The sequence below is a fragment of the Peromyscus californicus genome, unplaced genomic scaffold, assembly GCF_007827085.1.
Source record: "Peromyscus californicus insignis strain IS unplaced genomic scaffold, ASM782708v3 Scaffold_23__1_contigs__length_62951481, whole genome shotgun sequence".
Classification (NCBI taxonomy): Eukaryota; Metazoa; Chordata; class Mammalia; order Rodentia; family Cricetidae; genus Peromyscus; species Peromyscus californicus.
Window position 1 is genome coordinate 57,784,999 of NW_026294534.1, and position 16,874 is coordinate 57,801,872.

Here is a 16,874-nt window from a genome sequence, read left to right on the forward strand (position 1 = left end):
GAAGAGCTCATATCCTCTGCCTAGGAGCTGACCAACTGGTGGTCCTCTCCTCTTAGACGCACACGTGTGTGTTCCCTCCAGTTATGACTGCTCCATCAGAGCCTCCTCTCAGAGCTTCAGTGTCCATGTGTGTTTCAAGATGGAGTTCTCAAACTTTTGCAAGCTGTTGGGAATGCCATACTGTCTTCCCCGAAAATTGGAGTTCTTTGATACATGTCTGACCTAAATTGGAAGCAGAACTGTTTTCCATAAGTTGCAACACTAATGAACTCGCCATTTACAACAGTAAATAGGGTATTAGTTCACCACTGCTTGCTATGAACCAGAACTCTGATAAACTAGGATGTCCAGCGGATTGTGTGTGTGTCGCTCCTGAAGTGGCTGAGTGTGGTAGGGTAGATTCTCCAGGTACAAGAGGCTGCAGGAGGTCTGAAGGCAGGAAGGAAGGCTGGTAGAAAGGAGGCGCCTGGGTCTGAAGAGATGGCGCAGTGGTTAATAGCACTTGCTGCTCTTCGAGAGGACCCGAGTTCAGTTCCCACCACCCACATCAGGAGAACATCTGTAACTCTAGCCCTGGGGAACTCAACAGTTCTGTCACCTGAGAGCACCTGTACCCACTGGCACATATACATAATTATACACTTGTACATAATTAAAAATAGTGAAAATCTTTATGTATTTAATTTTAAAGAAAGGAGGCATCCAAGGCAGAGTGTCCTGTGAGATCAGTGCGGGGGTGAAATGCTTCACTGAAACCTCTGAGCACACTCCAGTGACCCCAGTGTGGTGAAAGTGAGGGGCGATTTCACCGGGGCTAGTGACATGGCAGAATGATGGTTAGTGACCTGTTTGACCTTGACTGTTTGGCAGCATCTCTAGACATGCCCAGTGACATACACAGCAGTGGCCTTTCTCTGCAGCTCTCGTTGGCTGTGTATGACATGAAGGGAAGAGTAGAAGTCTGTACTGTGAAACACGGAGGGCATTCCAGATCACACCTCAGCAGCAGAGCTGAAGGTGGGGTGGGTGTGGCCCCGGACAGGTGCATACAGAACAAAAGGGGCACTCACGGGGGGCAGCTGCTTCTGTGTCTTAGGGGCCTCGGACTTGTGTTTATCTACTGTGTGGCAGACTGCTGTGAGGAACCAAAGTAATGAATGTCACATAGTAAGGAAATGAGAAACCAAAGTGAGTGCATCTCACACAATATCTCTCAGTGTAAAAATCTGTTTTGATTTGACTTTGATTAAAATGATGTGTTTTGAACTTGTAAGAAACCAGCAAACTTAATTTTAAAGGTACAGATTGACAACATGAGAATGTCAAGATGAAAATCATATATTGATCAATGTTAAATAGGAAAAGCTGTGTCCATATAATATTCTTTGATATAAAAGCTATAGGAGACAGAGTTCTTCTATAGAAGACAATGACTGAGTGCTTCAGTCCGTGATGGCATTTATCACCTTCAATGAATCATGCTTTTCCCATCCCTCAAGCAGAGTTCAGACGATGAAGAATGTTCAGCAAAAGGAAGGAATCGGCACATTGTGGTCAGTAAAGCTGAGCTCAGCAACTCCATCGAAGTGCTGGAGAGCTTCAAACTGGCCAGGGAGAGCTGGGAGTTGCTCTATTCCCTGGAATTCCTTGACAAAGGTGAGCATGTGCTCGTCGTCGTTGACACTGTTTAATCATGTAAAATCAACTCTGAAAGATCAGTGTGGTCTTTGAAATGTCAGCTCTCGTGGCTTATTGAATCAGGTCGAGCCATCACGCGTTTTATAGGATTCTCTTGTGATGAGGAAGCCTATCAATTAACCATTCATCTCTGAGTTGCTCCTAGACCGTCAGTGTTGGGGCAGTGTGGGAAGGATGCCGCTTGCTCTTTCTCATGTGTGTGTACTGCCCCTTTCTTGTTCTTACCCTTTCTCCTTTCCTCAAGCTGCCTGTGTTCTGCAATAGGCAGTGTGGCTTTTGTCTGCCACCAACTCTGTTGCCCTGGAAATGGAGAAGGCCTCTTTTCTTTTTTGAGACAGGATCTCAATATGTAGCTTTGGCTGGCCTGGAACTTGCTGTGTAGACCAGGCTGGCCTGGAACTCAGAGACCCTCCCGAGTCTGCCTCCCAAGTGCTGGGATCAGAAGTGTGCATCACCTCGCCCACACCTGGCTGCTCCCTTTTGAATGAAGACATAAATGATTCATGCGCCTGCTTTCTAGAACTCACTCCCTCTTGCTAACCAATCATTTTTGCTTTCCTGTGGAATCAGGGCCCATTCGTTTCCTGTTAGGCAGTGAGCGTGCATCCTTTGACCTCCTATCACATGGCCAGACAGCCCCGGGTCAGGTGTGCTGTATTATCTTTTCTAAGGGAGTGTAGCCTCAGTTTCTTTTGTTGTATTTATTGTGGATATGTATGGGACTATTTTGGAAGAAATTTTCTTGAGTCATAAATCGACCTTTTTAAAAACAGTAAATGGGCAGCTGGGACAACGTAAGACCTTGTCTTAAAAAACGAGACAAGATACATGGAGTAACTCATGGAAAGTGTAGTTCTTGGCATATAATATATGCTTTTACTTTTACGGTGTATAAAAATCCTTCTCGTGGGCTGGTGGGATGGCTCAGTGAGGAAAGGCACTTGCCCACAGGCCTGATGACCTGGGACTCTTGCTGGGTTGTGCTTTGACCTCCGCACCTGCACCATGGGGCAATCGTACCTAAAATAAATAAACTGTGAAAAAAGAATCCTCACATATCAGTGATGAGCATCCCTGGCTTTACTACCTACCAGAAAGCCTAGCGCCTCGGCGAAGGTCACCTTCCATCTCTCTTTAATGTGTGTGTTTTTCCCTTCGTTGCCTCTGTGTTCACCAGTTTGGAGTGAATTTACTTTCACATTCTCACACAGAATTTACAAGAATTTGTTTGGCTTGGAAGACGGACACATGGCTGTGGCTAAGAATCTTCCTCACAGATATGATCATCTACCAGGTACTGTGACAGGCATTTCCAGCTGCTGTGTCTGTGCAGGGTGGGATTGTTGCAAACTGGTCTTAGCATAAGAAGTGTTGTGCTCCGTGGGGGCTAGTCCACTGCCTATCCACATCTTGGAGTATTCTGTGGTTGTGAGATTAAGGTCCACTTTCATCCCCAAGTGTCTCACTTTCTTGGTGACTTTCAGTGTGTCCAGTCATGTTCCTGCTTTTCCCTGTGTATAGAAGTAAAACCCCACACACCCCTATTTATCTCTGCCCTCTTGCACATTAAAGATAGCATAAATACGTCTCAGTTTTCTTAATTAATATTTTCCACTTAAAGTTACAATACAGAATATTAGGTTTCCTAGGGCATTTCAATATAATTTGCTTTGGTTGATCCTCCACATCCACCAGCCCCCTTTTGTGCTCTCCCACCTCCAGCAGTCTCTGCCTCTGTCATCATAAAAGCCTGTTACCCTCCCTTCCCCAACTCTCCTTTTCTTCCTCACTTGTGGTCCCCTTTCTCGTCTGCCTACAGTTGTACCCATGTAGAAACATTCGAGCTCGGATCCACATGTGAGAGAGCGTGTAGTGTCTGTCTGGCTGAGTAGGGGCTGCCTACAACAGCAGCATTCCTTCAGTAGAATGAAGACCTTCTGGAGCCTCCTTCCCTCTGCTCCGCTGCCCTCCAGCATGCGCACTGTTCTGTAGCTGCCAGAATGGGAGAGCAGACAGTTGCTACCAAGATGCGGACAGGGACAGCGGGCTGCTTCTGTCCTTCACAAGTACCGAGCTGGTTCTATAGAAATGGGATATCTAAAGTGTCAGAGATTCTGTGCTGTGTATGTGTGTGTGTGTATTTTAATGTCGATCTTTTCCATCTTTGCCTTTGTGTCTTTCCAAGGGTCAATATAAGAAGGCAATAGCCAGTCTGCATCACTTAGCAGCTCTCCAAGGATCCCTTTCTCAGCCACAGATCACAGGACAGGGGACGTTAGAACACCAGAGGGCGCTCATCCAGCTGGCAACCTGTCACTTTGCACTGGGGGAGTATAGAGTGAGTACTGGGTTTGCACTGGGGGAGTATAGAGTGAGTACTGGGTTTGCACTGGGGGAGTATAGAGTGAGTACTGGGTTTGCACTGGGGGAGTATAGAGTGAGTACTGGGTTTGCACTGGGGGCGTATAGAGTGAGTACTGGGTTTGCACTGGGGGCGTATAGAGTGAGTACTGGGTTTGTACTGGGGTCGTATAGCGTGAGTACTGGGTTTGCACTGGGGGCGTATAGAGTGAGTACTGGGTTTGCACTGGGGGCGTATAGAGTGAGTACTGGGTTTGTACTGGGGTCGTATAGCGTGAGTACTGGGTTTGCACTGGGGGCGTATAGAGTGAGTACTGGGTTTGTACTGGGGTCGTATAGAGTGAGTACTGGGTTTGCACTGGGGGCGTATAGAGTGAGTACTGGGTTTGCACTGGGGGCGTATAGAGTGAGTACTGGGTTTGTACTGGGGGCGTATAGAGTGAGTGCTAGGTGGTTCACGTGCATTCTCGAAGGCTGCATGGCACCCTGGGATGTCTTTTTCCTGTAGTGATTTTTCAAGTCAATGCACGCTTCCTTGATTGACCGTACCACTTGGATCTGTTACTTAATTTGCTGCTGAAAAACACAATGATCTTGTTTTACTTAATGTTTCTGTAGTGTAACTTCCCTGAAATTAGGCGTCAGTACTATTTCCTTATTCTTCTCTTTTTTGAGACAAGGTCTCATGTATCCCAGACTGTCTTTGAATTTGCTGTGTGGTTTGAGATAGGCACTGTGTATGTTTATTAGTGTATACAAATTCGGGGTATTTTCTCACAGTGAAGAATAGGTTGTTGTTCCTTCTTTCTCATCGACTTCATCTGACCGTGCCTTTCCCTGTGGTCACTGTTGAGTGCTCAGCGATGGTCACAGGAATACAGCCCTCTATGCACACACACTGTCTGCTTCTCCGCTGTAGACGGCTGCCGTTCAGAGCTTCACGTTAGTCCTGTGGTCTTCTCTCCCGTAGATGACATGTGAGAAGGTTCTGGACCTGATGTGCTACATGGTGCTACCCATACAAGATGGAGGGAAATCGCAGGAAGAGCCCTCCAAAGTGAAGCCCAAGTTTAGAAAAGGTACCATGAAGTCTTGTTCTTTGTCACAGGCGTTTTAGGACCTGTGGCTAAGATGTCACAGTTCCTAGTGAGGTCATGCCACTGTGCGCTGTGGAAAACTACTCCCTCTCCAGGCTGTGTTCCTAAGTCAATCTGCATCTTTTCCAAACCCTGAGTTCCACTTCATGAGTTTGTTGTCTCTGAAGAGCATCTTCCCTGTTTTGCCTAGCACTAGGGAAACAAGGGACTAATCAGCATGACCCCATGTCACCCTATTCCCCTGGGGCCATTTTGAGCTTCACCTGATTCCACATTGCTTGGAAAAACTAATGCATAGCGAGTAATCTAAATTTCCACCTAAGATTTAGAAATAGATATGCAAATTAAATATGAAGCAAGCTAGTGGGAGAGAACTAAGAATAATTAGAGCAGAATGAACACAGTAGGGAAAATGAGTAAAAGTCAAAGGTTATTTCTGTGAAAATATGCATGAAATGGACGAAATCCTAATGAACCTGATCTCGAACGCGGTGGCCACAAATTTCAAGATCAGGAATGAAAAGGTAACACCACAACAAATCTTGGTTACGTCAGAAGGGCAATAAGAGAACAACTTTATGTCAAGAAGTTTTAAAAATTAGATGCAGTGGGAAAATTTTCGATAAGCACAACTTTTAAAAAAAGACAAAATGAAATAGAAATCTTTTATTATAACAAAAGGACATTAAATTTGGTATAAAAAAAAAAGGCAAAAACAGGCACAGACTGCAGAAAGCGCAGTTGTTGAGCAGTGGTCCTGAGTGAGGGCGAAGGAGCACACCATTGCTGTGCTTCTGAAAGTGAGTAAATGCTAGAAGTCAGCATTATCAGGAAGAGCGAGCACCCCATTGCCCGGCCGTGCCTCCTCCCGAGCCACTGCCTTTCCAGACTGGGCCTTTGCCCACTGGGTCCTGACTTCCAAACAGAAATGTTCTTTTTGATGGAATGGAATATTCTAGTACTTAAGGTACGAAGGATAGATACTGAAAGTAAACGAACGTTTCATTTTAGATGTACAATGTGTTAAGGGGGATCCGTATAGAAAGGCATTGATTTCTTGCTACTTCTTACCTCTGCCGAGAGGAATATTTAAGATACAAAGAGCACAGGCCATGAGGAAAAACATTGACATCTTAGTTTGGAAGTCATTGCTTAAAGTTTTTCCTACAAGTACACATGAAGTCATGTGTAAACATGTTTGATAAAACATTGTTTAAAGTGAAAAATCAGAAATCTCATGAACCAGCTTTTGTGTGTGCTTATGTATGCATGTGTATGTGTGTGTGTGTGTGTGTAAACAATAGAATACCATGTAATCTTGGAAATTCCTTGTCTAGCGCTTCATGTATTTTTGACAAACCTGAAACTCAGAAGGTGGAGTACACAAGTCAGTTAGCAGAAGATACATCCGTTATGGCACCATTTGACATAGTAGACTGAAAGCATGCCGAACATTTCTGTGTGGTGTCTGTAAATACAAACAGCTGTGGCAGTAGCCTGCAGACTGCACAGGAGTGACCATCACCACGCTCAGAATTGTGTCTGTCCGGGGCAGGAAAAGAGGATGACATCAGGACGCTATAAGGATCTTCTACTGGTTTTGTGATAATTTGTGTTAAAATCTTTAAAAATTAAAACCAGATGTTAGCATTTTCTAAAACTGAGGGACAGGGCTGGAGAGATGGCTCAGCGTCTTGCAGATGATCTGGGTTAGGTTCCCAACACCCACATAGCAGCTTATAATCATCTGTAACTCTAGCTCCAGGGGATCTAAGACCCTCTTACCTCTACAGGTGCTGCACATGTGATGCCCATGTGTACATACAGGCTAGCTATGTATACACACACACAAGCTGAGTGACAAGCACATTGGGTTTGTGAGATTCCCTCTATGTAATATTCTACATACTTGAAATATTGTATAATAATTATTTAGTAGGGTAGGAAAGAAAATTGAGAAATGAAATCTAGAGACCAAAAACCAGAGTCCTCATCACCAATATAATTGTCTGCTGGGTCACGATTTCTGTAACTTGTTTATCTTCCTGAGGAAGCAAGTGAAACATTTGTTTGTCAAAGCTGTTCTCGTTGATGGTAACAGTCACTAACAGTCTGGCCTTCTGTTAGGTTTGGATCTGAAGCTTCTGCCCTGTACCAGTAAGGCTATTATGCCGTACTGCCTGCACTTGATGCTAGCATGCTTTAAGGTGAGCTTAAAATGGGAGCAGCAGGAAGCACATTCCCTCTGAAATATGTCCTGATGAGATGGCATGACTTAAGAGCTTTGCTCACAACTGTTTTGTAATTTACCAGGCAGGTGGGAAAATTTTTTTTTTTTTTTTTTTTTTTTTTTTTGGTTTTTCGAGACAGGGTTTCTCTGTGTAGCTTTGCGCCTTTCCTGGAACTCGCTTTGGAGACCAGGCTGGCCTCGAACTCACAGAGATCTGCCTGGCTCTGCCTCCCGAGTGCTGGGATTAAAGGCGTGCGCCACCACCGCCCGGCTAGGTGGGAAAATTTTGTGGGCTAGGAATTAACAAGTGTTCTTTTGGTTTTGGGTTTTTTATTTTTTTTTTTTTTTGTTTGTTGTTTGTTTGATTGTTCTTTAGTTCAACTGCACTAGGCAAAGGTGAATAGAAAATAAGACCCATCCTTGAGAAGGATATGGGTAGTAAGTAGTAGGGAGGACAGACAAATTCCCTTGCCTGTTACGGCTGGTATACAGTAAAAAGTTTTTGACATCGTGTAAATCAGAATGTATTAGCTACAGAAGAAGGCAAAATAAATATTGGGGTCGTAAATGTATGAGGAATTAATTCTTTTAGACATGAGGGTCAGCACCAGCAAAGGCCCAGTAGCACGGGGAAGCTTCCGAGACTCTTGAAGACACCGCAAGCCTTGGCTGCAGTGGAGTCGAGCCCTGGGGTGGGCTTGTCGCTGTTTCATAGGCTTGTGTGCAACAGGTAACTGTGCTGGGTTCCGCTTTATGCAATGGTCCCACACTAACCTGAGCGCTAGAGCTGCTGGCATCGAAGAAGCCATCTGAAGTGTGGTTTTATGCAGCTGTCCTAGCAAACAGACCTTTAGCCTTTCCTGTAGTTCACACCTATTGCTTGCTGTCTTTCCTTCCCAGCACCATCTTCTCAAGCCCCTCTGTTACAGCTTCTTGCCCATCTTTCTACTCACAGTTGTTTCCTAAAAGATATCACTAATAGGGTTAGAATATGGCTCAGTTGGTAGGGTGCTTACCCAGCACCCACGAGCCCTGGGTTCAATTCCCAGGATGGCATAAACTGGACATGGTGATACATACCTATAATCCCAGCACTTGGGAGGTAGGGGTAGGAAGATCAGAAGATCAAGAATATCCTCAGCTATCTAACAAATGTAGGGCCAACCTATGATTCATGAGACCCTGTCTCTGATGAATAGAACAGAAAAAGAATAAAATAACAAGAAGTACCTATTTATTCTCTTCATTGTGTAGGAATACTCAACTTTATCCCTCATTCTCAAACTCAAAAACTCCCAGCTCACCTATTCTTGTCCAGCTCTGGTTTAAAGACTTGTCAGCCTCATGTGCCGAGCCCTCAGAGGGAACCTGGGGCTTCCTTAGAATCCACCCTCCTTAGAAGGGTATGGTGTTCACCAACAGTTCTGTTGTCTTAATAATAAAGATTTATAGAATATACTGACATGTGGAGCCCCTCTTTGGAAGTGATAGTTGGTATGCCCTAGATTTCCTAGATTTATTTCTTGTATATAAAATTTTCTCTTACAGCTGAGGGCTTTTACGGACAACAGAGATGACATGGCGTTGGGCCACGTGATTGTACTTCTCCAGCAGGAGTGGCCGCGGGGGGAGAGTCTTTTCCTGAAAGCCATCAGTAAGATTTGCCAGCAAGGAAATTTCCAGTATGAGAACTTCTTCAGCTATGTTACAAGTATCCTTTCTCTGGATGAAGCACAACCCCTTCTGAAGGTTTAGCACGAGTGCATCCTACAGGATGAACCATTCTCAGTAGAGATACTGCTTTTCCTGTTTGTGGGGAAAGGAGAAGGACTGAGCACTAGAAATGGAGCTGTGGCAGTTGCTTTGTGAAAGTCAGTGACGTTTCAAAGAGTTCAAGGAATCAGGGCTGTCGTTCACTTCTAGCTGACTTCCAAGAAGGCAGCCTAGAAGCTTCCAGTTAGAATAGCCTACAAGTTCTTGCCAAGCCTAGAGCAGTTGGTTCAGCACAGACTACCATAGTTTCTTGGCCTTTGTCTATGGAAAGAGTGTCCCCTGTGGCCTCTCCTTGGACAGAGGCTGCCCCTGGGGTCAGTTCTTAGCGCTGGGCCTGTGCCATCAGGTTATGCTAATGAGGTTAGCTGCCAGAGGTTATGCTAAGGAGGCAGGGGTGCTTTGTGAGATGGGCAGCACCTGACTTCACATGTTTGTAAGGGGCAGACCACCTTTGAATTGAGGGTGCACCCCAGTTTGGTGGCTTTCATTTCATTGCCTCTCATAATACATCCTCTCAGTTTTCAGGGTACATGTACTATATATATCCCAGTGCCTGAGCAGTGGTTTTTTTTTTTAAGGTTAATGAAAGTTATAAAACTTTCCCCCAGAAGGATGCATCATCTACATTTCATATGGAATTTTCTGAGTTCTCAGACACTACCTTTCTTGAAGCATCTGCAAGACCTTGTGTGCTGGGTCTGAAGAAATAATCTTTCTTTTTATGACTCATGTCCTGTCAGCCAGACCATCCTCCCCACTCCTACTATCTCTGATTTTTTACTAAGAAATTTCTCTTACGGCCATGTAGAATCTGTTTAACTATCTCCGTAGGAAAATCATGTGCTAATGCTTTTCAGTCTGATGGGCCTGGAGATTGATGCCACTGAGTTACACAGCCAGCCCCGCTGTGTAACTGTCGGAACTCATGCAAAGAGTTCTTTTTACAGGGCAGGTTGGTTAATGTAAAGATCAGTACCTGGTTCCAGAACTGACTGGTTGTTAGTTGGAGGGCAATAATAGGCAGGTCCTTCATCTGCTGAGAGCCTGTTTCCTCACCTGGGAGAACAGGGCAACTTGTTACATGTTGGTTGACCTGAATGTGGCCGAAGACATTGATATGCTGGAGGAATTTGCTTATTTAAGAACCCAGGAAGGAGGGAAGATTCACCTGGAATTACTCCCAAATCAAGGAATGCTGATCAAGTAAGCAGATGTTCTTTTGTTGCTTGAAGCTGTATGCTCCCCTTTCATGTGCTTGCATGATTTATTTGTAAATTTCTGTACCTTTCAGAAATTTAATGGAAAGGAATCCAAACCTGGTCTCTGTTTTAGAAGGGCTGCTTGATTCGAGGTGTCTTTTAAAAGCTTAGCTACATTTCTTAGCTACATTTCTGGAAAAAAAATGTTGCTACAATTGGGATATTTTTGTTACTTTTGAAATCCTTTATTAGAGAATTTTCTATATGCTTTTTCCTTTCCAAAATTTAATATTCATTTCTGGTTAGGCATAAAGAGATTTTAATTGAAAGCAGCCATGCTTAACATTGTACTGGATTGGGGGAACGTACAGGTTTTATTTAGAACTCTGTCTTAAAACCTTCTAAGCTTCATCGTGGCTTATGTAGCACAAAGTGAATTAGCTGGTTCTAGTGCCTCTAAAACACACCTGCCCCCCAAAATGATTGTGGGCGTGCTTGGTCCCGGGTGTGCCCCTAGCCCGTAGGACACTACAGAAACCCCAGGTTGTCTCAAGTGGAAGTACCAAGTTAGCGACCATTCATGATTTTTAAATAGCTCATAAATCTTGCTTCTATCCTCAGTCCTCATTGCAGTTTGGTTCATGGAGCCTCTCTCCTGTGAGTGCCATGTGCAGTTTGTACACTTCCTTCTTCGCTTCCTGCATAGTCAGTGTGTCTGTAAGTCAGTGTCAGAGTTAGGCCAAGAGACTGAACCCAGAGCAGGAAGAATGCATTGCTGAGACTGGAAATCTTCTCGGTCATCCCTCAGTTTTGGCAGAAGCAAGTTTTTTAGGTTTTAAAAGCCATAGATAGCCCTTACTTTGCTCTGCCTTTGTAGACTCCTAAGGGTGTTGGAGGAGTGAGGTAAGAAATGCTTATATTGGATTTCTGTAGCTCAGGAATTTGGCCCATGGTGAGCATTCCTTCCTTATTATGACTTAGCAAGAGTAGGGCCCAGTAGAATCTGCCCTAAAGAACACAAGATCCCCTCCCTATCTTCTAAGTGATATTGCTTGTCTTAGACATTTCCAATAAGGAACTGAGGTGGTGTTTAGGAGCATCAGAGGCCCTTTGTAGACTGCTCAATCAGGATGTCCTAGACACTGTCCTCTCCACTTCTCCATCGACTACTTTGACTATGAACCAAAGTCATGGAGAATAGTAACTACATGCTTCCAAGTGTGGTTAACCATGTGTGAGAATAGATTGCTTCTATATATGGAAACCCATGTAAACCGTTTTCGATAGGGCCATCTGGGTCCCAAAATTGATTATACAAACATATCTTTAAGAAAGCTTTTTAGTTCATTAAAAGCTGACCATTCAAGTTGTCATAATATATATGGTCTTAGAGGCAAACTCTTTCAACAGAGGGATCAATCTGCAGAGGATTGCCACATGACTTACAGAATGCTTAGCTGTCTGTGGCAGTATAAGGAATGCATCTACAGTCCTCAGCAGTTGAATCTCTGGTTTCAGTGTAACTAGGCCTTTCTTCTTTGTCCATATTTTCTTAACTTGAATAGTGTTAACTTGCTCATGGTCCCTAGGACTTGGAATTTAAAATGAGGACCTATCACTTGCCCAGATAATGGCACTGGAAGAGGTTGCTTGTCCAAGGAGGCATCCGTCCTGCTTTCCAGGGCTCTCCCACCTTGATCAACCTAACTTGAACTTCCTTGAACTTTCTGTAGAAGATAAGCCTCCTAAAAAACCATGGTTGATTCAGCTTGGAAAAAGTATTAGGGATTGTTAACTAGTGACCTGACCTTGTAGGAATGTTCTCTGTGAGGGTCTCACCATGGATTTGAATCTGTATTTCAGATAACCTCTATCTAAATGACGCCAAGAGAATCAAACTGCGTAAGACAGAGATTTGACTGACTGAGGTGTGATTAGACTCTTGAATAAAACTATCTATATTCCTTTTCCCTTTGGGTTCCAAACAAATTCTCTGAAGCCATTGCAGACCTTTTGGGTGGTCCCTCCAGAGGAGTGGCAGAGATGTTGGGAGCAGTGTGCCTCTCCTCCCCTGGGGTAAGGTTGTGAGACCGTCCTAGCTGTACCATCTCGGATGCGAGCAGGTACAGTACAGCACGGCACCTGGTGCCAGGCCAGAAGGAGACAGAGGTCTTCGCTGTTCGCTAGATATGTTGTTCTGACGTGTGTTCATTAGAGAACTGTTTCCATGCTGATAGCCGCAGAACCATAGTCGCACTAGACTGGATCAAAATGGAAAAAAATCTCTGGGCATTACCAGCTAACATACTAAATCTTCATTACAGAGTTCTGCAAAACCATGGCTCCCAGCCTTGTTTTCCCCAAAGTCTCAAACACCCTTTCTTTATCGAAAACATTGCCAGCCCTTCTGAGTCCTCTTTGAAGGGCCTCTCAGTTTGGGGCTTCAGTCCTGCTAAGGCGGCTAGCCAGTGTCCCCAGGTGTGCTTCTGGGACCGGCGTGGGCAGGAGAAGAGTGAGTGAAGCAGGCTGGATTTTGAGTCCTATCTTCTCAGATGTTACCCCTCCCCACTACCATCTCATCTCCATCTTCCTCACTGATGCCTTTATACTCCAAATCACAAGTGGGAAGAGCTCTGGGACCAGGAGCCAAGATGCCTCTAGACTGGCACCAGCAGCGGGTGCGGTGGGGCCCTCAGCTTCTCCCAGTCCCCCTGAAGACACAGCACGGCCAGGGGCTTGTGGAGGTCCAAGTTTCTGTACAGTCCGCTTTCCAGTCTTGTGTATCCTCTCCGGAGTGTTGTTTTTGCAGTGCAGGGTGAGCTGGTGTGGGTGTTTGAATGCTGCTGTTTGCTGTTTTTTAAAGGCCTTCTAGCCCTCCCATGGGGTTACTGCAGCAGGAATTCTTACCTGTGCTTCAGCCCAGCATACAGACTGCTGACAGGTACCAAGTGGAAAAACACCTGCTCATAGTGTGCTGTTTGTCAACATGCTTTCCCGCCCATGGTTTTCAGCTCGTTGTCCCTCGGTGCTCTTTTTCATGCTTTATTTATTTGTTTTTAATTTGTTCTGCATTCCTTGGCAAACCATCTGGTTGTAAATACTGTAACATTTTTAATTTTTTCCATGAGTTGCCAGTGTGTTTGTGTCGAATTTAAAAATCATTATGGATCTGGGGGGAAGAAACAAGTTTGCTAAAACTGAATTAGACTAAGTGAATGTTAGAGGAAGTGCTAAGCTGCGATTCTTTTGGGATAAAATTCAGGGTTTGGGGTCATGAATATTTAAATACGTTGACATACATGTACCACAAGTAAACTTTTATTGTGGATTTCCATATTAATGATCAGGACATTTTTGCTCTAAACAGACATTCACACAGTTTTCCCTGCCTTAAAGCAGGCTGCTTAGTTTCAGACCTTACCTTCTGAATTGGCAATATTTAATGAGCTAAAATGATGCCATTTTATTTAGCTAGATTCTCCTGTTCTTAAACCACAAGAGCTATCTGCAGTCATGTACCACTTACACCAGGGACACACATGTCATGCACTGTGCTATTGCATGGACATCATAGTGTGCATTTACTCAAACCTATCTGCTACGTACCCAGGCTGTAGGGGACCAGTGCAGTCCGTCATTGCGTGTGGAGCATGACTGTCATTGACATCATCCAGACCTGCGTAGAGGGACTCTGATGCATATATAATTGAGTTGTGCATCTGTGAATGTACAGAAACAATCCTCTGGCAAGCAGAGTATAACATTTAACTGTCTTTAGTAGTATTAGGGGAGAATTTGTCCTCTGAAATATGGCCTGCAGTTGCATGTAACTTGTACTTGGTCCAGTCTTGGGTTGCAGCCCGGGAACCCAGAATAGCAGTATCTCAAGTCAACATAAAGCAGTGTGCATCTATCTGTGCCCAGCAGCACCCAGCCCGTCAGCCTTACTGACACCTAACTGAATTAACCAGCCAGACTTAAAGCGTCCACGCAGAACTGTGTTTTCTCAGGTCCCTGCTGGCTTCCTACAGCCTTTTACAGTGGCTGTGGGCTGTTGCACACTGTTCTGTGTTCATTAGTCCAAAAGAAGATGTCACATGACATCTTTTACTACTGCACTGCAGTGTGGTGACTCCTGATCACTTTCTACATAATAATGTGTGTTAGAAACAGAAGCATTTAGGGTGATAGTCACAGCCTCTGTTTTCTCACTACATGAAAACCTTGTGACTTGCAGGAGAGTTAGGGGGTGGGGGTGGGGAACAGAGGTGGGTTTTGTTCATCTAAAACTGTTACATTACCAAACTAGCAGCCAAAACTCCTCTGTTTGTGGTTGAGTCCACTGAGTTTCGCTGGACTTTTCTTTTCCTCTGTTCATTTTGTTGTCCTCACTCTATGGGGTTCTGTTTGTCCTTTCTGTCCTAACGCACGGCTCTTGGGGCCCAGTTAGACACCTCTTGGCTTTTGCTCCCACTAACCCACCCACAGACTAGCAAGCACCTCAACAACTCTACTCTTCTGTGACACAGTTCTGTGTCAGGGTCCCAGGTCCCCCTGCTTTTTCTACAGTAGTCTGGATGGACACAGCACTCATGGGTCTGCCCTGTCCTAGCTCCATGGGGATAGGCCTGACTCAGGACCCCAGCAGTTGTGTGGAAGCCTGAGCTTTTCTGGACCAAGGCCCTGCCAGAGAGCTCCTTGGTGGCTAGGACATGCTGGGTCCCTCTTCCTACTGTTGCCTCTCTGTGGTCTGTGGCCTGGTCTCCAGCACGGTGAGGCTAGTCAGGATGGAACCTAAAGCAACCCGGGGCACTGAATTGTGTGAGCTTCAGGAGTTCAGAGGTGAAGCAGGTGACATTTCACTGACCATTGGCTGTGTAAAATGACCTAGTCTAGGGCAGGAAAGATATCTGCGTAGTGTTGAGACCGAGAAGAATGGACAGGAGTGGTTATCTGGTTGCAGCTCTTCTTTTTAAATGTGGTTTAAATGTGTGACTACACTTAGCTGTGAGGCAGGTTGATTCCTACCCAGGTAACAGTAGGCCATGCTGCTGCTTCTAACCGGGGTCTCTCTCTGTTTCCCTGTCGCTGACCTCAGGCACCACACAGTCACTCGCGGCATCACCAAAGGCGTGAAGGAGGACTTCCGCCTGGCCATGGAGCGCCAGGTCTCCCGCTGTGGTGAGAACCTGATGGTGGTCCTGCATCGCTTCTGCATTAATGAGAAGATCTTGCTCCTTCAGACCCTGACCTGAGAGACCTTTGGCCGCCCTCAGCTCAGCTGTGTGACCCGAAGACACAGCTGTGACAAGTGCTGCCTGACCAGGACTGATGAAGAAGGAAAACACCAAGTTCTAACTTCCTGGGTTGCTTAGAAGTCTATCTCAAGGGTGTGGGAAATTAGTTCTATTTTTAAGAGTTCAGGTTTTTTAATTTGTATAAAACAAGAATCAATCCATTTTGTAAATAAAAAATCCTAAAATTTGAAGTTTAAAAAAAACTTTTTTCTAGTTTCAAGTAGGGTACATTTGTCTTCTATTTTTCTAAGCATACAGCAAGGGGGCAGAAATCCACTACAACTGAATGGAGGAATGCATTTTATTATATACACAACGGACGATGTCTCCCATGACCACAGGTGTGTTTTCATTGCTACACTTGGGTAAGTGTTACATACAAGATAACATTTGACCTTTCGTTTTATGCAAAACTGAACTCGAGCCTGTCCGGTGCCTGCTGACAGTCCACTAAAGGTATGGTGCTCCAGAGTCTCTGAAAAGCTAGGCCAGGAAATAGGGGAGAAGAGCAAAGGTGTGGGGCTCTGCTGAGGCCTCAGGAAGTCATTGTGGCCCAGTGGGCCCTCCTGGCCCTTCGGAGCCAGACAACACTGCTTGGCAGTCACCTGTACCCCTGCCCTGCCCTGGATGTGCAGACAGAGAGACAGACAGACAGACAGACACACCCCTCATATCCAGAATTACGTTTCCTGGGTGCTGTATAATGCCACAGAGTAGGTGGTTTTACAGGTGTGTTCTTCCTTTCTTTTTTTTTTTTTTTTTTTTGGTTTTCCGAGACAGGGTTTCACCGTGTAGTTTTGGTGCCTGTGCTGGATCTCGCTCTGTAGACCAGGCTGGCCTCGAACTCACAGAGATCCTCCTGGCTCTGCCTCCCGAGTGCTGGGATTAAAGGCATGCGCCACCACTGCCCAGTGCAGGTGTTTTCTAAAAACGACAAGCTACTGAAGCATAAGGGATTTTCTTGCTAAATCAACTATCATGGTTTGAATAGTGTCACCTAAAGATCATTCATTATGTTCACACGGGTTCTAACTCTGTGTTAATTTAGTGTTTCATACAGTTAAAGGTGATTGTTCATAGACTGTCAGTAGAGGTTTCTATTTTTTATTTCATTTAACTATTTCCTGTTGAAAAGCCTTTATGGGTCCCAGCAAGTACCTTTAAAATATAGTAATCTGGGAGAAAAATAAAGTGATTTCGTGATTTGAGTATCATTGTC

At 44.9% G+C, this 16,874-nt stretch overlaps 1 protein-coding gene across 13 annotated transcripts in view; it reads left to right on the forward strand.

Moving 5' to 3' along the window:
- The window catches only part of Ints10 (integrator complex subunit 10), a 30,071-nt gene extending 14,225 nt beyond the window's left edge, over positions 1 to 15,846 (forward strand). For 2 of the 13 annotated variants that reach the window (XM_052752415.1, XM_052752417.1), the window contains exons 10-18: positions 1,500 to 1,656; positions 2,910 to 2,992; positions 3,884 to 4,036; positions 5,030 to 5,138; positions 7,284 to 7,363; positions 8,935 to 9,097; positions 10,269 to 10,362; positions 13,222 to 13,299; positions 15,457 to 15,846. In XM_052752415.1, coding sequence (XP_052608375.1) covers positions 1,500 to 1,656; positions 2,910 to 2,992; positions 3,884 to 4,036; positions 5,030 to 5,138; positions 7,284 to 7,363; positions 8,935 to 9,097; positions 10,269 to 10,362; positions 13,222 to 13,299; positions 15,457 to 15,613 — 1,074 coding nt within the window. In that variant the 3' untranslated portion in view covers positions 15,614 to 15,846. Of the gene's footprint in view, positions 1 to 1,499; positions 1,657 to 2,909; positions 2,993 to 3,883; positions 4,037 to 5,029; positions 5,139 to 7,283; positions 7,364 to 8,934; positions 9,098 to 10,222; positions 10,363 to 12,221; positions 13,609 to 15,456 lie in introns of those variants that run through there. The other 11 variants (XM_052752416.1, XM_052752418.1, XM_052752412.1 and 8 more) reach the window with 9 other exon arrangements.
- The last annotated feature ends 1,028 nt before the right edge of the window (positions 15,847 to 16,874 follow it).